Raw genomic sequence first — 23,851 nt, 5'->3', positions numbered from 1 at the left:
TTTACAAAAGTGTTAAATATTTGCGTTTAAGCATGTAAGTGAAAAAAAAGTTTACAGAATGTTTGAAATTGTGCTTAAAGTTTGTCGGGCATTGTTAAGTGTTCTCATTATGAAACATTAGATGAATATAAACTGGGTAATTAGCACCCCATTTCTGCAAAACTAGTTTTCACACAACTCAGTGTTTACGATGTCGTATCTCCTGTACTATGTGTTGTACAATGACATAATTTTTCTGGTACATTCAGTGATATAATGTCACAGTCCATCACCTTTTGGGAGTGCATCTGGGATACCCTAACTGGTGTATCCATTTTTTCGGCTTATAACCTTTCAGCCATTTCTGAGATGAGTCTCTTGCAGAACTTTTAACACAAATGACTCACACTGAGAATGGTTGAAAGGCTGTCAGTCAATATAATGATACTCTAGTAAAGAAATAATAAATCAAAACATCATGTCTGATGCTGAAGTTTTATTTCAAAAACAGCAAAAATACTGCAAACGATAAACTTCTTTTCTTCCATCATTTTTGTGGTTGGTACCAGCGAGAAAAATTTTCATAAGTGTTTGAAATTACATGTAATCTTTGTCAGAAGTCAACAAACACTTTCATTCTCAAATACTGGATGAATTTAGTCTGTATTTTTGTGCTGTCAGTTATGTTGCCTCGAGACAAATACACAGTTTCTAGCTGTAATACATGTCTTATTGTGTTATCTTTTAATGTAAGAGCATACTTCTAACTGAGCAGAATATAACAGCATTTTAAATTTTGTCATTAAATATGTGGAGTATTAAAAAATCAAACTTTTGTTACCGCTACACCGCAATCAGTAATGGGTTCCAGGATAGCATTTTAGTAATATAGATTGGCCAGTTTGAGGTATATGTTTATTTGTGTATGAACATTGCAATCTACGTAACGTGTTTGTATCATTAGTTTTTGTATGTATTGACAAGGAGACTACAAGGAAATCAGATTTTTTTTATAATACTTATATTTATGGTACATGAAGCTCAGAACTCAAATATTAACTCCCCATAGCATATCCTGCAACTCTGAAAAGCTCTCAGGAAAATTGAGTTTGGAGTTTTTCAAGCGTCTTTAATATCTTACGTATGGGCTCAGTTTATTCGACACCCCATGTGGCTCTGTGCAGAATGAACGTCTGCCACACAAGTGAGCACAGTTTGATTCCCAACTGGTGCAAATTTTTAAACGAAGGTGCATATTCCACAAGAATTTTTGTGGTACATAAAGTACATAAAGATGAAAAAATTGTACATGTTTAATGTTAACAATCCTTATTACCAAAGTTTTATAAAAAGTAATTAAGAATTTATATTTGCGATGAAACTGTATTTTTGCATGCAATATGTAACTAGAAATAAGATATGCATTTTTCATAAAAATTATAATGACGTATGTGTTAAGTATGCACATAGTTGATGAATTTATATTTAAATGATGTAGATATTCGAAGTGAACGGAAAAAAAAGAAAAACAACAATGAACGAAATTAGACTCAAACCACCTATTACCAATCTTGAGCAGTACCGATTTCTTCCCCATTTTTAAGCATTTTGCACATCGAGGAAATACTTGTAGAACATGCACCTTTGTTTAAAAATTTGCATCGGCCAGGAATTGAACCCGTGCTGCCCAAATAACAGGCATGCATTTTACCACAGAACCATGCAACCTGTCAAAAAGTCGACCTGACTTCGGAGTACTTGAGACGCTCGGAAAACTTCAGAGTCATTTTTCTCAAGAATTTTTGGGAGTTGCATGGAACTGCTTTGGCTAACTGATATTCGAGTTCTAAACTTCACGTACTGTAAGCATAAAAAATACAAAAATCCAACTGATGTGTGGTCTCTTGTTAGTTTATACACCTTTTTATTTTTAATCCAAATTGATCTTGTATTTACACAAGGGATAGGCAAAATAATGTGAACAGTGGTAATAATGGGATGTTTGTGTTTGACGGTCAACAACACAAGTAAGACGTGTCGTGCGTGTTCAGTACAGACTAGGCAACAGTGCAGGTTGTTTACAAGTAGTGCACGCTTCTTATTTGCACACAGAGGCCAAGGTTTCAAGAGCAACTGTTTCAATAGTCATGGCAGCCTACACAAAATATGAAAGACATCATCGTGTAAACATAACAGTGGGCGCAAATCAAAACTAAATGGCAGAGATCGTCCTACACTAACATGAATTGTGTCAAAACAAAACAAAATTACAGCAGTTTAAGTGACTGCCGAGCTCAATAGCCATCTTCTAGGCCCTGTATCTATCGACACTATCTGCCGAGAGCTCTATAAAGCTAATATTCATGGACGAGCTGCTATACCGAAACCATTAGTGACAACAACCAACGCAAAGCAGCATAAAACATGGTGTCAGGGGCATAAATCCTGGACAGCTGATCAGTGAAAACATGTCATATGGGCAATGAGTCAACATCAGGCCAGGTTTGCATCTGGAGAATGCAAAAAGAAGCTTACAATCCTGATTGGTTGATTCCAATGGTTAAGCATGGAGGTGGAAGTGTGATGGTGTGGGCAGCCACATCATAGTATTCTACTAGTCTCATCATTACTCTCAAAGGCCGTGTTACAGCCAACTATTATGTGAACAATTCAGGTGATCAGGTGCACCCCACGATTCAAATGCTGCCCCCAACAATGATGTCACATTTCAGGACGATCATGGACCCATTCACACAGCCAGGACAGAACAATTGTAAAATGAGGAGCATGTAACTGAACTGCAGCATCTTCTGTGGCCAGCACAGTGCCCAGACTTGAACATTATCAAACCCTTGTGGGCGGTATTGGAGTGCAGTCTCCGGAGCAGATTTACACCTCCTTCGTCCTACAGGAGTTCGAAGAAGTTCTCATCGAAGAGTGGCACAACATTCCTCTGGAGACTATACATTATTATATGCCGGTATTCCAAGAAGAATCACAGCTGTATTATGGGCAAATGGGGTCCAACCCCTTATTAATAAACCATTCCAAATTAAGTACAAGTGTTCATGTTATTTTGCCTATCCCCTGTGAGTATTCACATATAGAAAGATATCATGTCAATATTTCAATATTTTGTGATGACAACGGCAGTAGTACACCACGACATGGAAGTATCAGTACAGTATCAGAGATAGGCAAATATTCATGCATATGGTCTCTATTCATGCATATGGTCTCTCACTAAGTCATAAACTCAAATTCTTATTTCCGTATATCAACATCAATAAACAGTGAAAACAGTACATTGAAAAACCTACAAATAAGTAATGTACTTTGGAGCTTAGCTGCAGTTCCATACAGGCCACCATGAAATGAGAAGCAGCTCCATTGCCAAGTCAGTGTATTTTTGTGCACAAATGCAGAGCCATATGGATTACAGCACTGCAGCCATTTTCTTAGATGTACTCTGCCTATTAACCAATGCAAATTGTGAAAATGGCACCTTTGATACTGGAGTTCTAGGAACATTGTATAGCTAAATTGTGGATTATCCACTGTTTCACTTGTTTCTGCAATACATTTTCATTTCAACCTAGACGTTACATTTTCACTTCATAAAGATTTAATATCACTAAACATTAAACACAGTCCGTAACTCATCCGACAAACAATGAGGTCTTTAAAATAATGTCCTCATTTATGTCTCAAACTGTACACATAGGACAAGCAGATCTCACTGCCACACATCTGTGCACTTGTCATTATAATATCAGCCATTATCATTCAATGAAGCCTGCAGGAAAATTGTTCAAATGGTTAGGCTCATAATTCTCCAGTTAAGCTGATCAATGCTAAAGGACATAAAAAAATATAAAGAAACCATGTTCTTAATAAGGTCATAAACAGTAGGTGAAACAGAAACAACAGTTGTCTATAAGCTGCACATGCAAAAAAGTTATTTGATTTAGAAATTAAAATCTGCAAATCTTTCCATAATGTTTACAAAGTCTTTAATACTATTGTTTCCATTATGCTATTTGCCGTATTTCTGTGGCCACTGAGAATCAAATCACAGTAGGTCATATTGAAACCAACATTTGACAAGCTGACTAATAATCAAATCTCAGCATCATACTGTTCAACTAGCCTTTTAAATTTTGTTGTTTTGTTTCAAAACTAAGAATGTATTTCAAATATTTCCTACCAACTGTAACACCATTTTCATTAACACACCACACAAGTACATTAAGAATCTAAGTGGGTCCATAATAATAGCTTCACTCATCTGTGAACTGATAATAGTTGTCAGAGTTCAGTACCACACTGATGTGTACTTCATGCTCTTGTCAAAAAGGAATATCAGAACTGGCAACAGACACACAATATTTTGTAATAGTGAGATCTGACCAATAGTTTAAAACTCAGATCATCAATGTCCAGAACAATTAAAAACAAAATTTATACACACGGTCTGTAACACCAGGAAATGAAATCACATCTCACACAAAGGAAACAGCATTGCAAATGTCTTATGACATTGGATCCTTGTACTTGTCCTAACACATGATTCTGATAGATCCAGCATTATTGAATTTACTGATCTTACAGCATCTGATACAAATACCATCATTATTTGTTCACACAAAAATACATTTACAGATGACATAATGGTGAAAATTTTATCATTTCATATTTTGGAATTATGTTACCAAGTACCAGATAGACTAACATTACATCCCTCCCAGCCACGACTGTTTTAACTTTTCTTTTGGTTGCACTGGAGATTGGAGTGTGGTGGACCTTTCTAATTTACATCACTGATTGGTAATCACAGATATTTGAGGGTTTTTTAAACAACAGAAAATCCAGTTTGGAATATCCACAAGATAAGGAAAAGACATATTGTTACTTACTGTAAAAGTAACACATGAAGTTGCAGACAGGCCCAATGAAAAGACACCTACACACCAGCCTTTGAGCACTGGATGCAGAAATGGACACACACACACACACACACACACACACACACACACACACACACACACAAAAATCATCACCTCCAGCAGCTTGGACTGGAATGCAATGGCATTCTGGCCTGAGCTGCAGGGATGGTAGTCATGTGAACATTGCATTACCCCCGATTGAAACAGTCCACTCTTTCAATATAGTGTTCTTGTCAGTAATGCGCTAAACACAAAATGTAAATAACTCCATTGTTTTGCATAATTTCTAAACATACAGTTTAAATAAGAAACACAAATTAGAATCCATTTCTTGAGTATATACAAAAAAGTAGAAAGCTTAAAGTTTCTCTCATTGGAACTTACTTCCTGTCTCCATTTGCTTTCGCAATGTAACCAAATATATGTGCAAAAGAATTTGGAATTATGCCTTTTAGTTCAGGAGCAGAGGAGTTTCCTTCCATTGTATATGTTTTTCCAGTTCCAGTCTGCCCATATGCAAAAATTGTTCCATTATAACCCAACACTACTTTGTCTACTATTGGCCTAGCAGTTTCATTGTAAACATCAAGCTGAAAGACAACCACAATAGGTTTACATAATTTTTACAAAAATATTATTAAATCCTTTAAACAACTATTACTACACTGATAATATTATGACAGTTTGCAAAAAATAAATTGACAAATGTATCAAAGCAACATCCAAGAAATGTAATGCTACACAAAAACACAAAGCTTTCATTACCTCTCTGCAATAATTAATAACAAAAATATTAATAATTACCTGTGTTGCATCGGTATCAAATACAACATCAAAAGTAAAAATTTTTGGTGGTTCTAGCTCATCTGCTTGAGGATTTACAACAGAAATTGTTGCATTAACAGAATCTACAGTAGTAATTTGTCGATAACCAGAACTTTTCTCTTTCTCATTCATTGGTCGAACTCGCACAACAACTCTGACGTTCTCAACAACTCCATCTTCAGCTTTCTGAAATGAAAACATTTCAATATTGAACATTCATAATTAGTTTTTTTTTTTTTTAATAATTGCAAAATGTAAACCATCAGTGACTGATCACGTTCAAAATGGCACTAGCAGCTATTGCACCTCTCTTGCTAACCTTTAAAGTAAGAGCTGCATCAGCCGATAATTGCAATACTACCCGTCGGATTTGACATGTGACACAACTGCTTTGTGTGTAATCACCGAAACATGGCATCAATGAAATGGATTGTGTTTGGAGAAAGCATGTTGGAGGAAGTGATGGCGCACTCTAGTATACAATACTTGTGTTCCTAATTTATTTGTAAGTGATGTCAGTGTGTCACTGGACTTTTCGCTGTGTAGTACTTGGTGTTTTCAGAGGTGGTGGTGGAGGTATAGGTGGTGGTGGTGGTTGTTGTTGCCATTACTGGCCTGTTAGTGAGGTATGTTAATCTTGGTAGTTACTGGCTATCGATTTATTATCGGATGTGGAACTGTTGGTTTGTCATCTCAAATTGGTTTGTTCTTTGAATTTAATTTCGTGTGTTTGTCATTTATTGCTAGGTATGGATCTAATGATTAAATTTAACAGTTGTTCATTAGTGTCTGTGATGATCGAGGATATGGCTGCTACTACAAAATTTCTACAGCTACATGGCCTAATCACAAAGTGTGCAAGGTGTCTGATGAAGCTGACGAAATTTTCTGCTTCTCGAACCAGGAATCGGTACACATGGTGGTGCCATTGTCATAATATTTTGAGGTCCATTAGGAGGGGTACCTGGTATGAGTAATCTAGGTTGGCCATTCAAGACGTTGCTTTACTATTGTATCATTGGTGTCATCCTGTGTCAAATGCTTTTGTGCATATGATGCATTTGTAAATGATGGGTGTATTTTTCACACATGTTCTTTTTGCCATGAGATGTGCATGGAGTTAGTACATGGTGTCTTCTGGAAAGGGGAGGTGGGGGTGGTACTTGTACGAATTGATGAGTAGCAATTGGGAAGGCAAGGCATGGAAGGCATGATTGACATGTGGGAGAGTGTGTGTGGGGAAGGGTGTTATGATTTGGTTTCTATGTTAGAAGGGGCACTAAAGGGGTTTTGTTCACGTCAACAGAGTAGTGTGTAGCAGGGTGTCCCCTATAGTTTCCGATTATTTTTCTTCATATAGGAATTTGGGTTCCAGGCCTTTTCATCATTTAATGGTAAATCATATTGTACAGATTAAAGATAAACAATGGTGGTTTGTAAAACTATAGAGGGTCATTGGGCGGTGGTGAATTCTTTTAAGGGAGAGGGAAGAGCATCTCTTCTATTCTACAATCTCATCTTGATGAGTGACTGTGAGGGGTAAGTTCATTTTTATGTTGTTTCTGGTCATAACTGTACTACTTGCCAGAGATCTGTCTAGTATACAGATTTTCTGCGTATTTTCTTGTAACAAAAAATGTTCTACATATGGAGTTAATATAGCCCTCAGGATCTGGAACACATCAATTTATCAAAATCTTTATTCCTTATTCATATTCACTGGCTTCCAACTTGTAATCAACTTGTCAGGTTACATTACACCTGATCTCGGGCTATGCTACAGATCACTCTGCCAATGTTACCAAGATTTCAACAGAAGGATGATCTCACACTCAGACCATCATTTTGAAATATATGGGCAGTGAAAACTGTCAGCTGAATGCCTTCCTACCAGATGCAACATGCTAAAACATTCAACAGCTAAGATCACATAAATATTTCTTTATTTAAGACAACTGGTTTTTACAGACTTTGCTGTCATGTTCACATATTAAAAAACTTTTTGCTATGAAATATGTTCACTGGACAAAAATCAGCACATTATAAAAGGTTTCCGCTTAGTTTTATCCACATGACTACTCTACACAAGAGCCAGTGTGAAATGAACATGCTTCATCACAAAAAGATTTTTTAAGGTCTGAAGATGATAGCAAAGTCTGCTGGAACTGATTGTTTTAAATAAAGAAATATTTATGGAATCTCAACCCAACATTTAAAATTAAAATAATGTCACTGTTAGTATGCTAGGTAATAGTTTAATGGTATAGCAGCTACATATATATCAACTTTGAAGTACAGTCAAAAACATAGCATTTAATGGCATGAGAAATGAAAACAAGAAAGTAAATAAGATAGAACCTGTATGCCATATGGTATATACACTGTGTACCAAAATATGCATGCCATAAGCAACATGTGAATCTTCTCACTGAAGTACAAATCCATGTTTTAGAAGTCACTGCTCTAAGGGTGACAGGTCGAGGCCAGTTTCTTCTGTTCTTCAATGATTGAAATGAGGAAATCTTTGGATCGAAAGCTCTGTTCATCAACTGCAAGATATTATGTCATGGATGTCGGCACACTATAAGATGCTACAGTCACTATAAGAGGATATCCATTTCACTGGGTTACTATATTCCCAAATATGCAGTAGACACACACAAGCTTCTCTGGCTTTATGGTAACAGGTAGTGCTGTATCATCTAGACCATGCCCTATCTGTTCATCTGTTCAGGTAACTTCAGGATCTTTACACTGTATACTGTGAATACACTCACAAAGCAAACACAGATTTTTGTTTTGGTCTACAGTTTCGAGAGACGAATCCAAACAATTTGAAATTGTGGCGCTGACAAAAACCACTGGGCAACGAGGAAGCTGACCATAGACAGAATCATCTAGGTGACATTGCGTGGGAAGACATCTGCAACTGGCCACAAACAGAGCTAGACGGTCAGTTTACAGAACGTTTAAGTCTGCAAGTACCTACACAACGGCCAATAAAATGGATCTCTTAGATACACCAACACAGCACTATCATAGCAGAGAAATGTCAATATACAGAACACATATGCTCAATTGTATACACACAATGACGGGAACAACTTACACAAAACCGTTAACCACTGTTAACAACTACGACTTGACACTAAAAACAAATTTCAAATTTTTACACTGAACTCGTGGTATAAGCCCGGTCAAAATGGTGAATAAGAAATATGCAAATACTAGACAAAATAATGATCAAGACGGCATTTAAATACTATCACAAATATAGCCTTTAACGGTGGATGAAACAAATACATTTTCTCCGGCATCTACTAGAGACCCAAAGTAACATTAAAACTTACTGCTAATTCTAAGTTAAAGTGCTATAACAATATAATAAATGTAGAAGCATCTTATACTGGAAAGGGCTTACGAAATAGAATTAAAGTGAAACATGGAAATGCAAAATGCATTAAATCACCTTAAATTTTGAAATGGGTAGCTACATCCATTGCTCATATAGTTAGAGCCTGTATTATAATAAGTAAAACAGAGCATAGAATTTGTTAGTTGTATAAGGATTGCAGTCTTTGTAAAGTTCCTCAAAGAAAACGTAACGGCTCAATAAACCGTCGTCACAATTCCATGTTTCACAACAGATATACAGACACTTTACACAATAAAAATGTTCGGTTATTTGTGAAAAATACAATAATGTCTGTAATAAAGCAGCAATAAACAATAACGATAGCTTACCATCATGACGATAGTCCCTAATACCAAAACACAATGTTCCAACAGTTGACAAGTGATCACTTACTACATCTAAACAAACGTGTTGCCAACATTTGACAATAAACACAACAAAGATCACTTTTGAGAACTCCAGAGATGTTGTCGTACAGAGACGTTGTCAGCGAGCCCAATCATCGCCCGCGAAGTATCCTCCCTGGTCCCTACTATAGGGCGATGGCTCGGTACTACACTACTACTCATTTGTCGCTGCTCGCATCCTGCCCCTGGGCAGAGTGTTGTTTAAAGGAAGTAACAATTTGAGACGTAAAATTCTTAATATCTCCGCTATTGTCAGAAACAGGTATTAAATTAAAACCAAATCTGGGCAGTCATCAAATAAGTTATGGTTGCTTGATGTCTTTCGGCAGAAAGGTATGGTGATATATATCCCTAATTTTCTCACAAAGGGGTAGGGCGTTATTTACAACGTATGCCCAGTCAGTTTTGCAAGGTCACAATTGCCTTCAATATTTCCATTTAACTACATAATGTTGTAGTAGCGTATGTTGTGCTAAATGTGTGGGAGCCCAAGATACTTTACAGTGCTCCCATAGCGGAGTGCTCAGATGTTTGTGTTGCAATGGAAATCACGCTGCCTCTGACTGTTGTTGCCCAATTTACCAGGAGTACATGGAAGGCCAGGCACAACGAAGCCTATGGTGTTTCTCACATGATTTGATACTGTTTCACAGTGTCCATCATTTGTACAAGTTACTGCTGATATTCTTCCATCTCGAGCGCTCTCCCCTAGTGACTGGCCTAAAGTACGTGAGCAACCAGAGGGTTTAAAAATGACAAAAAACCGACTCGACATGGGACCTAAGCACACAGTTATCGGTTCCAGCTCTCAGATCGTACAAAACCGAGACTTTCATTCGCACTCTGCACAAGTATGCTTATTTTGATGTGTTTTACAACTTTCAAGGTCCTCAGGGCTGAATACGAACCACTCCTTACCTGCCTGCTCCTCTGGTCACCTTTTAATATTGCAGATCTTTATTTCCCAATGGAATGGACATGGTAACGACACAGGTTCTTACACTGAATGATGGTGGAAACTTCTGCAAATCTGACAATGGTTTTTAAAAAGGTCTCCAGTGTACTGCACAATTGGCTATTTCGAACAGTGAAAGACTTTATAGAGAATTTAGGCAGCAATCATACATCGGTAACTCGTATTTGTGAACCTTGGTTTAAGCCATCCCAGCAAATGTACTTCAAAAGCTATGCAGTTCTTCAACACGACAGAAAGGATGGAAACAGAGGTGTCACCATTTTAATTAGGGATACGATTCATTTTACAAAACTTGATAATGTTAGGACGATGGACTGTCATGTAGTGGCTGTTGTAATTTACTCTCCTAATGTAGCATTTACCATTGTCACCACATACAATCCTCAGCAGTGTTAATTAAGAAACCTTGTCCGCCAACTTAGCTGGGTGGTAACGTGCTCACCTCCCATGCAAGTGGGCCCGGGTTCAATTCCTGGCCAGGTTGGAGATCTTCTCCGCTTGGGGACTAGGTGTTATGTTGTCGTCATCATCATTTCATCCTCATCACCGGCGCGCAAGTCGCCCAATGTGGCGTCGATTGAAATAAGACTTAACCTAATGGGGCCTCCTGGCCAAAGATGCCATACGCTCATTTCATTTTTTTTTTTTTTTTTACGAAATCTTGCTCTGGATCAGATTCTTGGCCGGATTGAAACGCCATTTCTGCTTTGTGCAGTCTTCAACACACACCACTCTCTATGTAGCTGTGAAATAGATGACATAGATGGCAGAGATTTGCTTACACTTCTTAGCAATCTCAGTTTCGTACTTCTCAACAATGACTCACCTGTCATGCTACATACCCACACAGACAACAGTCAGCGAGTGAGTTGACATTGTGCTATGCTAACTTTCACTGTGTAATAGAGTGGACAGACAAAAAAAAAGAGTCTCTTGGCTTGCATCATTTCACTATGGATATTGCGATACCTTCCCCCATAAATACAGTTAATCTTGTATATCCAACCAGCAGCTGTCATATTAAGAAAGCAGACTGGTCATTGTACACTGCTAAAGTCCAGGGGAAGTTTTACAACATTAGGTCCAAAAAATGTGCAACAGCAGAGTTCTCTAGGGCTGTAGCACAGCTATAACTTGTGCACAGTACCTTTCGGGAAAAACAGACATTAGAAAACTTCCTAGCATATCAGAAAATAGCTTCGAGAGTTCGACAACAGTTGAAAGACATTAAAAAGAACAGCTGGAAAACTTGTTGTGACTCTCTTACTAAGAATGTCAGTTTTGCTGATGTATAGAAAAAAATTAAGTTTTTTAAACATAAGAATTCGACTAACCGTCAGCCACTAATGGATGTCTGGCTAGAAGAATTTGTGAACTTAATAGTGCCAGCTTCTGCAGTCAAGCAGTTGTTTCATCTCCCAGAACACAGGGATCACAGTCATCCTCTTGCGGTCCCATTTTCGTATGAAGAACTAGTGAGGAGTATTAAGAGGCCAGTAAATTCCTCACATAGCAAGGACAGTACCTACTAACAAATGACAGGAAATCTCCCTGACATAGCACTCCAAAAACTGTTACAGGTATTTAACCAACCTTGGGAGAACGATGCACTAATAGAAGATTGGACAACTCAAGTAGTGATACCTATACTGAAACCACATAAAGATGATGAGTGGGTGATGTCGTATAGATCTATTTCTCTTTCTTCATCCATCAGCAAAACTTTATAGCATGTGGATAAAAATAAGTTGGAATGGTGGTTAGAATCAAATCAAATCCTCCCGTCAAGTCAGTATGGGTTTTGAAAACCAAGAGGACAACTGATAATTTAAATATTTTAAACTATGACATGTATGACACAGCTAGACAGAAAGGGAATGCCACAGCTGTCTTTCTTGATGATGTCAGTGCAGATGACAATGTATGCATACCTGTGTTGCTATGGAAGATGGAAGTAGTGGGGCAGAGGGAATGTCAACACATTTTGTTAATGCTGGTTGCATACATTCATGGGCAAACTTGACTGATTTATGACCCCTCCTACTCCCCTTAATCAACTGTTCTGCTAAGTGGTTTATGATCCCCTGGGGATTGCTTTATGACCCTCTGTGGATAATCTGTCCTTCTGAGAAACACCCCCACCCTTCCCCCACCTCCTCCTCCTCCTCTCACGCCTCTCTGGGAAACTCCCCAGCCACCCTCCTCCCCTCTCCCATCTGGAAATTGGTGGGAAAAGTTCTCAGTCTGTGATAGAGAGGAAGGAACTCGCAACAGGATATTCAGATCAATGCGAATTGCATAGCAAAGGATATACTGTTTATTTATTAAATTCAATTTGCAGCAGTTCGATCTCTCTTGTCCACCATTATCTGCTGTTTTGGAAGATGCAGATCTTGTAAAATACATCGAAAAGAAGTAATTAAATAGATGGCTTTCTTCTGATCGCACAAGGAATACCATCGCGAAATCGACATCGACATAACTCACCAGACATAATTATTCTGTTAAAAAACTTTTGCACTGACTGCAGGGCATTGTGCACACACGCCCCAACTGCTTTGCTGGGCTGCACAATGCTCCGGTGTCCAAAAGATTGCACTATGCTTCCTTGGGCCCCATTACCATTGCCAGCTGCCTCACCGCCAGCTGGCCCATACGACACGCAGGCTGGAACTCTCACTAATCCCTGAACAAAGCGTTATATGGCGGTAACTCTTTGATATTGATACCTGAGAAATTTTGGTGAAAATACTGTATATGGACTCTCTCTCTCTCTCTCTCTCTCTCTCTCTCTCTCTCTCTCTCAAGTGGCCTCAAGTGACCATGTCTTGTTGCATGTTACTGCTGGGTCTGCATGTACCATCGGTCATGTCTGGACGAAACAAAGTAAAGTTTACCTGGGAAACATCCAAGTCTTCCCTTGTGGAGTACCAGTGCATGCAAGAATCCCTTCCAAGGCAAATGGCTGACAGTGAATCGATCTAGAAATACTGCTGAAGTCAACAATTTGATTGACTAATTAATTTCCACTCACGTGATTTTGAAGTAAGGGATATAAGGCAGATGTAGTAGCTCACGGATCTCAGCTGCACTCAGTCTCTGGTAGAAGAAGAAACATGAAGCGTCAACAAGAGTCAAGATCCGCATCTGCCTTTCCATTGCAGAAGAAGCGTAAAAGTAAGTACTCATTACATGTCACTGCTACTATTACCACATCTAGCGGTGCATCCTCCTCTTCTTTGTCATGTTCCCTTTGTTTGTTCAACTCCACGTCATTTTCTGTGGATTCTTACTGTTTCTTCTGCTTCTTTGATCAGCGGCCTCTGGTGGGTCTGGTCTGGCAGCAACATCCAGTATGTCTAGACCAGCAACAGGTACCATCAGTTTGTCGGGACCTGCAGTAGCTCGTCAGGACCAGCAGTGGTAGCAGCACTGTGGGATCATGTATCTCACCTGACCACTATGTTGGAGCAGGACAATTAGTTGCTATTATCTTAGCAAGCTCTCAGAAGGACTGTGCTGGGAGCCCTGCATCACATGGTGCAAATCACTACTGTTGATCCATAACATATGCACCATCCCAGAAAATTCTGGTGTTACTGGAAGGACAGAGTGTTGGTGTGGTGGATGAGTAGCTGCCGATTCCTCCCAGTGCTCAATTGAGTTTCACTTCAATTTATAATTTAACAGCTAGCGGTTCAAAGAGCTTAAACATTGGTATGGAAGCAGCAGTTGACAGTGACTCACATGTTGTGTTAGAGATGGAAAATGCATTGAGAAGTGTTAAAGCGCAGCTTACAGAATTGGAATGGAATGAACTGTGTTGTGCAGGACACTACATCAACCAACAGATGACCCACAGTTATTCTCCATCTCCAGACATTTACTGTGCTGGCCTGGCGCTATCTAAAACATCACTGTACGATGACATGACACTCATGGCGAGATCTGGAGGTTGATCCATTTATCTGCAACACTCCACCATCACAAACCTGTCCAACCTACGGATGGTGCTATCCCTTGTGCTGGAAAGACTGAACTGTGAGCTCTTATGTGTTCAAACTGTGTCTAAAGACATTGTGAATTATCTCTGTACATGTAGATGACTTCGAACAGTGTATTAATATGACATTAAATGAAGAAGCTAAAGTTTGAGAGTAATACATGTGGATGTTCCATAAAAACACGAGAGAATTGCCGGATATCAGTAACGTCCTGCCACGATATTTCGGCGCAGAGTCTTCTGGCCATCTTCAGATGAGTACCACTGTAATAGTACTGCCGAGTACGCGCTGAGCTCTGCTATTTAAAGCCATACTGAGGTGACATTGCGCATGCGATGCTCAGCGCGCGCGTTCATAAATCTGTGCGCTGCGCGTCGCGCCCTCCGCGGTAAAAGCTCGGCGTGTCGATATCAGGTCGATTTTCATCTTTATGCAGATAACTACGTCGAATACGAAGTTTCTCTATAACAGGATTCCAAGCAGAGTTCAGCTGATAACCGCTATCTCGACTGATAAGAGTCTCGTTGTCAGACAATGTTAGTTCCACAGATTCATTGATAATTAAGCTCCAAAAGTTTGATGCATGGGCCAAAATTTTTGTGTCGTTGTAATTCATGGAATGGTCTGTGGAAATGTAATGTTCGGCGATTACGGACTTGGTGCGTTGGAGAAGGCGAGTATGCCGTTGGTGTTCCACAATGCGTTCCTGCACAGTTCGTGTTGTTTGCCCTATATATGATTTGCCGCATTCACACGGAATTTTGTAAACACCTGATTTACACAGGCCCAGGTCGTCTTAAACGGATCCCACCAGTGATGAAATTTTGGAGGGAGGGCAAAAGATGACTCTCACTTGATACTCTTCTTAATATTCTGCTTATATACCATTTATTGGGAATATCTCTGAAGATGGCCAGAAGACTCTGCGCCGAAATATCGTGGCAGGACGTTACTGATATCCGGCAGTTCTCCCATGTTTTTATAGAACAATTGGTACGCCGAGAAAGCTTTAAACATCACATCAATACATGTGGAATTTAGTGCACACAAGAAAAAGTTATTTGGAAAATACTGTAAAAAAAGAAATAAGTGGTCTTTGTTGTTGATATAATGCAGTCTATGTACCACATATATGTACACACACATCAAAAAAAGTTTTGCATCACCTCGGTTCCAAGGGTTGTGGAACCTGTACGGAAAATTGGAATAGAGATCGACATAAACATCATTTCTGCCCTTTTTATTGCTCATGAATACCACACATTGCATGTTGTACCACCATACAGGGAAACCTTCAGAGTTGGTGGTCCAGATTGCTGTACACACCGGTACCTCTAATACCCAGTAGCACGTACTCTTGGACCGATGCATGCCTCTGTTCGTCATGGCACACTATCCACAAGTTCATCAAGGCACTGTTGGTACAGATTGTTCCACTTCTCAATGGCGATTCGGTGTAGATCCCTCAGAGTGGTTTGTGGGTCACGTTGTCCATAAACAGCCCTTTTCAATCTATCCCAGGCATGTTCGATAGACGTTCACGTCTGGAGAACATGCTGGCCACTCTAGTCGAGCGATGTTGTTATCCTGAAGCAAGTCATACACAAGATGTGCAAGATGTGGGCGCGAATTTTCATCCATGAAGACGAATACCTCGCCAATATGCTGTCAATATGGTTGCAATATCAGTCGGAGAATGGCATTCACATATTGTACAGCCACTATGGCGCCTTCCATGACCACCAGCGGCATAAGTCGGCCCCACATAATGCCACCCGAAAAAAAAGCAGGGAACCTCCACCTTGCTGCATTCTCTGGACAGTATGTCTAAGGCGTTCAGCCTGACCGGGTTGCCTCCAAACACGTCTCTGACTATTGTCTGGTTGAAGGCATATGCAACACTCATTGGTGAAGATGTGATGTCAATCCTGAGCGGTCTATTCGGCATGTTGTTGGGCCCATCTGTACCGCGCTGCATGGTGTCGTGGTTGCAAAGATGGACCTCACCATGGACGTCGGGAGAGAATTTGAGCATCATGCAGCCTATTGCTCATAGTTTGAGTAGTAACATGACCCCCTGAGGCTGTACAACGTGAGTTCCATAGGTAATGCGACCAAATTCATAAAAAATAATTTTTGAATATATTCGTACAAATAATCAGACATTTTCAAAGTAGCACCTTCTTGTATCCATACACTTCTGTACACTTCTGGAGGCAATGTTTCCATAAATATATATAACTGCAAATCTTCCTTGTTTTTCTCATTTAATTACCCTGTCATTATGTAATGTAATATGTAGCCATTGTAGTGCAGTCAATAAGATGATTGTACTACAGTGGCTACTTATATTATAGCGTTCATTTTTCTATAAAAGCCCATTGCACACCAAAACCTGATGTAGTTGGTATCATGGCCAGGTGGGTGAAGCATCATGACCTTTTTTGTAAATGACTGGTACTATGAAGGTGCGTAAGAAGACTGGAAGATGAAGAAGAAGAAGCTGTCTGGGGTTCTGCTACCCAGTAACATAAGAATGATAATTGTTGGTCCATCCAACTGTGGCAAGACAAATTATAACGCCACTGGCGGCGCGTGCGTCCTGTTTCCCAACAACCGAACTTCTAGTCCTGTTCCAGGAAAGCCAAGTATAATGCTACTGTGGAATGTATAATGCCAAATAGACCTTAAAATGCAGTAAGCGCTACCCTCTGGGAGGAATTTTGTTGTTTGACCATGCTTTAACCTAACGGACAGAGGGAATCGAACCTAAATTTCGCAATTGTGACAATTAGCAGAAAGCCTATAATTTATAAAATAATGAGGGTAGCGAAAATTTACGTAACTGAAACAAAAAACTGTCGCCAGCCTAATTAGGCATAATAATGTGTAAACATTATTCTCAATGGATTTATATATACTCTTGAAAAAGGAACTTCCATTAATTCTTTCTTAGTAAAGTGCTATGAACACCTGTAATGACCAGACGAACTACACATTGGCTAGCAGTAGTTATCAACAGCATAGGTTAGCAATCACAGAAATGTAAAAGAAACCCTTACCCTGTTAACTACAATCATGTCTTCAACTTTTGACTAATTCGGCACAAAAAATTGTTCCCAAAGACAACACGAGGCTAAGTAGTACATGACAAGAGTTCAAGTTTAACGAACATACAAATACACATCACAGATGTAATAATATGACAGTGAAATAACACATTTCATATTCATACCACAGTAGCAATGTTTCATATTCATTTGCAAAACCCAGATTCAAATTGACTTTCCCCTGCTAGTAAAGATTGAAGTGGGGCCTTTAAACTGTCCCTTTCTTTATAAGTAAATATGCTCACGCTTCAGAAACACTTTGCATCACATAACTTCTGAACTGCAACACCACTTAAGATTATATAGCAATCAAATCTTTAAAACAATTTACACTAGCAATATTCTTATTAAGCTTTGAAAATAAATTCAGTTCAAGTTAAGTTTTAAATAGGACCAAATTTAAGTGCCTCATAACACCACTAGAGAAGCAAATTATTTCAAGTAACCGCATTTATGTTCATTAGTACTAAAACTTGGACACTTTCAAATTAAAGCAGTTCACAGCAAATAAAACTTTTCATCAGTTAAATATTACGTGCCTCTCTTTTTATCTGTGAAACAAATGATTAACTAGCAACTTTTATATGCTTTAAAACTGAACACAGGGACATTTGGAAACAAATTAACATTTCTTCATAACTAGGATACTCGATTTTTAGCACTATTAGGATAGGACCCAACTTGGTAACATGAAGAGGGCAGTACAAAATTTAAACACATATTTTGCAACAGTGATTATTATTGCAAAATCACACACAAGCAAACTGGTTCATACTTACATACATATCTGTTCTCTAAAGTTGTTGAAGCTGTTGCGCAATATTGGTGGCAAGCACATGGTGGCTATCAGGTCTCTTTCTGGCGGTTTTAAGCTCTATTTAATTCTTCTTGGCGGTGTAGTCATCATCTTTAGAGCTTTTACAAATACGAGAGCACCCTTTTTACAGCCAGAAAAAACATGTGAGGCCATTCCATTTCAGATTTGGTTACAAAACGCCTCCCTTGGCACCTACGGTGTTGACTATGCGACTGCTGACCACTGACTGCCTATCATGCTCTCATTCTTGCTGCCCAGACAGACCGCCACTTCCACTTTTTCTTGCGTGCCAAGCACCTTCCGTAATGGAGGGGGTTCCCTACGCCTCTTAAGTTACATCATATAATTTCCCTAAGTATGAACCACTTTTTTACATACAAATTTGTTTTACAAACATACATAATTTATAAAATTCTATTCTCTAAGTACACTAAGTTAAACAAATTATACACCATCCAGTTCCATTTCCCTCCAACAATTCAAAGATCTTAACTCCTGCAGAATGAATACTTCATAGTTACATTTACCATTTGCCAAATTTATTAAAGATGATGGCGATGATGGCATCCAAGATGGCGGCCTGTAGACATGGCAACTGTGCATGACATCATCCAAAATGGCGGATTTTGGCAGGAAGTTTGACCTTTGGCGGGAAGATAGTTCAATTGGCTACCTCCACTAACCTAACCCTCCAGAAAAAAATTCTTGGGAAATTCAAATTTCAGCAGGATAATGCATCACACCACGAAAATGGCAGAAAAATATACCAATTGGGCTATGTCCACAAACCTAACCCCAAACCCCTACAAAATGGCGGCAAATTCAAATTCCAACAGGATAATGCACCACACCGCTCTTATCTCTACTAAGCAAGGAAAATCGCACGAGAATAGCTCACTTGGCCTACCTGCACTAACCTAAGTCACCTGACCACCACCTCTTCCTAGGAACTAGCACCAAGTTTTAATTTTTGCCGTACACAAAATTCAGTTCCCATGTCTACTAAGCTAACAAAATAGCATGAAAGCCACTTTACTAACCTCAGTCGCCAGACTGCCAACACCTTCTAAGGATTCGTGGGAAAAGAACTTAGATATAATACATTATTTAAGCAATTCCATGCATGTGTGTTCACCACAAGGTCAGGACTCCAACTGACTTAATACACATCGCCACCACCAGAGAACGCTCTCATCGGTGACGTAACCCAAGATGGAGACACCCAGTGTATTCACCACGAGATCTGGACTCCAACTGACTTAGTACATATCGTCGCCACCAGAGAGAGCCACCACATCGTCATCCTAGATGGCGACCGTAATGTCAATCAAGATGGCTGCACCCAGTGTTTCCACCACGTGGTGTAAGAGTGTACACTTGGCCTACCTCCACTAACCGAACCCCCTCCCCAAGAAAAATAGCAGGAATTTCAAATTCCAGCACGATAATGGAGGGAAAACCGGACTTGTCTTTATTATTATTTAAACAATATCATCCAGATGTGTTCACCACGAGATCCGAAGTACAACTGGCTTAGTACACATAGCCACCAGCAAAGGACGTCATTCAAGATGTCGGATTTTGGCGCGAAGTTTGAATTTTGGTGGGAAGATAGGCCAATTGGACTATGTCCACTAACCTAACCCTCCATAAAAAAAATTGGTCAAAAGTTCGAATTCCAACACGATTATCGGTCACACCTACGAAAAAATGGTCTGAAATAGGCCAATTGGGTCACATCCTCTATCCTAGGTCCACTTCATCCTACGAATTCTCGCCAAGTTTGAATTTTGGTGGTCATTTATGCTTTCGTTGCTAAGCTATGAAAATCGTATCAAATAAAGTACACTTGTACTAATCTAAGTCACCTCCTGTCGATTAGCGGGAAAAGGACTGAAGTCTTTATTTCTTGCAGTACGGTCATCACTTATGCTCCAACAGATTTAGTATACATCTTAGAGATGGTGACACCCAATGTGCTCGCCACTAGGTCCAGACTCCAACTGACTTAGTTCAAATCGTCGCCAGCAGAGGAGGCTACCCCTGGGGCCACCGGTCAGTGGTAGCCTATACATACTCCACTGGTCCAGCAGCCGCTCAAGTCACAGCCATTGGTAGGACAGCGCAAACGTTGTTTGCTGGAGAGTGGAATCTGCCCTGACATCACACAACCGCCGGTCCACCATGTGGCTTGCTCGACGAAGAACGCCTTCGCTAAGTTAACTGACTCAAGATCGTCTGTTCTCTCTCTTGCGCTCGCGTTATAATCGGACACGCGCCGCACCGCTGCCCCCCTGGCGTCCGACTACTTACGTCACACACCCTCGGTCACCACCTCCATACACGTGCTGGACATAGTCTTCTGCAAATATGCTAACACCCACAATGCGCATCTAACCTACCAATTACCTAAGTACTTAATTCCATTTCGATTTTAATCATATTAAATAATTCAATTTTCAATTGCATATAGTTATGAAAAGGTGTTCAACTATCTACTTTCAACTACTTTTCAAGGTCCAGACTGCCACCTCTTCGTAGGAACCATCGCCGAGTTTGAATTCTGGCAGTAAAGAAAGGTCATTTGCGTTTTCGCTACCAGCGTAAGAAAATTGCTGCAAACGGAGCTCACCACCACCACCACCACCACCACCACTAACCTAAGTCACCAGACTGCCACCTCTTCCTAGGGGCCGGTGGTAAAAGGACTCAGCCCACACTAGGCTGATAGATGGAGGAAGGAGTGTATTTATTTGCGAGCAATTTATTTAGGGATGGAGTATATGTATCACAGAACACACGCTCTTAAATGCCCTACAGCATACAGACCTGCAAACCACTCCTACATAACTCATGTATAAAGTTGTACACACATTCTTGCTAATTGTAAACCGTCAAAAATAACACATTCCACAGCGTACATACATGCGAACCATTCATTAATAGCCGGCCAAAGTGGCCGAGTGGTTCTAGGCGCTACAGTCTGGAGCCGCGCGACGGCTATGGTCGCAGGTTCGAATCCTGCCTCGGGCATGGATGTGTGTGATGTCCTTAGGTTAGTTAGGTTTAAGTAGTTGTAAGATCTAGGGGACTGATGATTTCAGAAGTTAAGTCCCATAGTGCTCAGAGCCATTTGAACCATTCATAAACAACGCACAGCATTTACGTCCATATAGCCAAACAACTCCTAAATTGTGAAAATAATAATCCACATAAAAGTCTCTGCTTGCTAATTGTCAACTGTCGAAAGCATACACCAGCCTTTATTTAAACAATAACAGAAACACCATCACCAAGTGTATTCGCCACTGAGTCCATAGCCCAACTGACTTAGTTCATATCGATGCCACTAGAGGACACTGTAGTGACGCAAGTACCGTAATCTAAGATGGCGCCACCTAGTGTGTTCACCACGAGCTCCAGACCCCAACTTCTTAGTACATTTCCTCGCCATCAGAGGACACCGCAGTGACACCAGACGATGACGGAAGTACACTTATCCATGAAGGCGGTAAACAGTATGTTCTCCACGAGGTCTACGACACTGTCGTCCGTTTCGTGACGTAAATCAAGATCGTGAGGGAAAACGACTCAGCATGCTCTGGGCTGCTTGGTTAATGAAGGCGGGGGGGGGGGGGGGTAAAGATGGAGATCACTGTATTTAGTTTCAAACAGGGAGGCTGTCAATTTTTTTTCCTATTGAGGCTGCATTATACTGTATTTCTATTGAGGTACCAGTGATTCCGGATGCATCAGTCACGTGACATAGCCTGCGTTCTACTCGTATACAGCTACGTGTTTGGTATGTGTTTTAAAGTACTGTCTACCTGCGGTCGTTAACGGTAAACCTGTCGGTCATTAGAGGACTTCCATCTCATGAGTGAATAAACTTGGCACACTCCTCTAAAGGAGCTTTCACTTATGTGCTCACCCCTGTCGCATCTTGTGTGTAAAATCGGGACTTCAGTGTCATAATTAACTTAGCGGTGAAAGCTTGTGATGCGGTGCAATCCCTGTGTACACATTTGTCCGACTGATGCGCTGTTTACAGAGTTAGTGACGGAATGACTTGTAATTTTCACATCTCGGACACTGCTGCTTTGGGTATATATGTTTCCTTGTTGTATGTACCCGCCACTAGTAACTATCATTCTATGTAGGCCTTATGCAGGCATAGTATAATTTCTGAACCGTGATCGAATGTGAACAGTGGACACTATACGTCTCCGCAAAGCTATATTGGGCTCGTATCATGCAAAGTAAATGTTTTACCATTCGATAAGATAGTTCAGTGTAGAGAAACTGTGAATAAGGATTTATGTCTGATAGGGGGGAAAGGTTTTCTATCTAACATTATAGCCACTTTTTAAGTGCAGAACGTTGTAGTCTTAGGAGAGTGTGTGTTTATTCTCTATCTTACCAATACCTTTCAAGTACCGATCCTAGGCTCTAGAACAATAATTTAGAGTTAATAGCTTCGTTGATTTAGGTAAAAATGTGTCCTACTCAATTAGTCTCGAACTCCATCATGTATAAAAATAAGTCTTTTCTTGTTCTTCTTAACTGTATGCTATTACATTATGGCACTTTGAAATCTGTTACTATACATCGATAAGGAGTGCTAAGCTTCTCGTCATGGTAACATCTCGAGAAATCTCGTGCACTTGGATGGGTTGGGACTTGGAGAGCTATATTCATTCACGAGATGTGGAGTGTAGCGCTCTTCTTCTGATCGCTTGGAGATTAATTCTCTAACGGTGCTGCAGGGTGTGTTGGTCAATGACAGTGTGAGGTTGGTCTTTTACCCTAAGATGGGGAGAATGCTCTGTGACTCCCATACGGTGAGAGATAGACCGTAAATTAAACACTATGCTCGAAGTGTTATAAATATGTAGAGCGTTGTCTGATGTACTTTGATCATGTATGTGTTCGAGAATTAACAATGAATGCACATACTGCACAGTAATCTACCCACGATCGCAATCATACTCGCAAAGTGATGTAAAAGGGGCGGTTTAGGTGTGATACTGAAATTGGGGGCCATGCTGTCACATCAATGGCCGTTGCTGAACTTAGTGTAAAATTCTTCGCACTATCAAGTCTGTTGCTTAATATTACAGTACATCGAACGTGTCTTTTCCATCACATCCACACATCGGTTACCACATAATGATTGAGTGACATAGCTTGTTTGAGTTGGGGGGGGGGGGGGGGCGGCGGCGAAGTTTTGTGGGTGCGGGACAACTTCTGGGGTTTGTTAGCAGCTAAACAGCGATCGCGTACATGAGTGCAAAATTACAAATAACTCGAAATGGAACGCAGAGCCATCATCTGCATATGAACTTAAATGTAGAGGTAATGAAAGACTTTCG

The 23,851-nt window shown here is 40.0% G+C and overlaps 1 protein-coding gene across 1 annotated transcript in view; it reads right to left on the bottom strand.

The window, feature by feature from the left end:
* The window catches only part of LOC126247996 (kinesin-like protein KIF3A), a 110,967-nt gene extending 101,391 nt beyond the window's left edge, over nucleotides 1-9,576 (bottom strand). Inside the window, exons 1-3 of the mRNA XM_049948578.1 lie at nucleotides 9,495-9,576; nucleotides 5,730-5,936; nucleotides 5,310-5,515 (exon numbers count right to left, since the gene is read on the bottom strand). Of these exons, the coding sequence (XP_049804535.1) occupies nucleotides 5,310-5,515; nucleotides 5,730-5,936; nucleotides 9,495-9,500 (419 nt within the window). The 5' untranslated portion in view covers nucleotides 9,501-9,576. The remainder of the gene's footprint in view (nucleotides 1-5,309; nucleotides 5,516-5,729; nucleotides 5,937-9,494) is intronic.
* Nucleotides 9,577-23,851: the final 14,275 nt, after the last annotated feature.

This window comes from Schistocerca nitens, chromosome 3, assembly GCF_023898315.1.
Source record: "Schistocerca nitens isolate TAMUIC-IGC-003100 chromosome 3, iqSchNite1.1, whole genome shotgun sequence".
Classification (NCBI taxonomy): domain Eukaryota; kingdom Metazoa; phylum Arthropoda; class Insecta; order Orthoptera; family Acrididae; genus Schistocerca; species Schistocerca nitens.
This window is presented reverse-complemented; position numbering and strand designations above follow the sequence as displayed.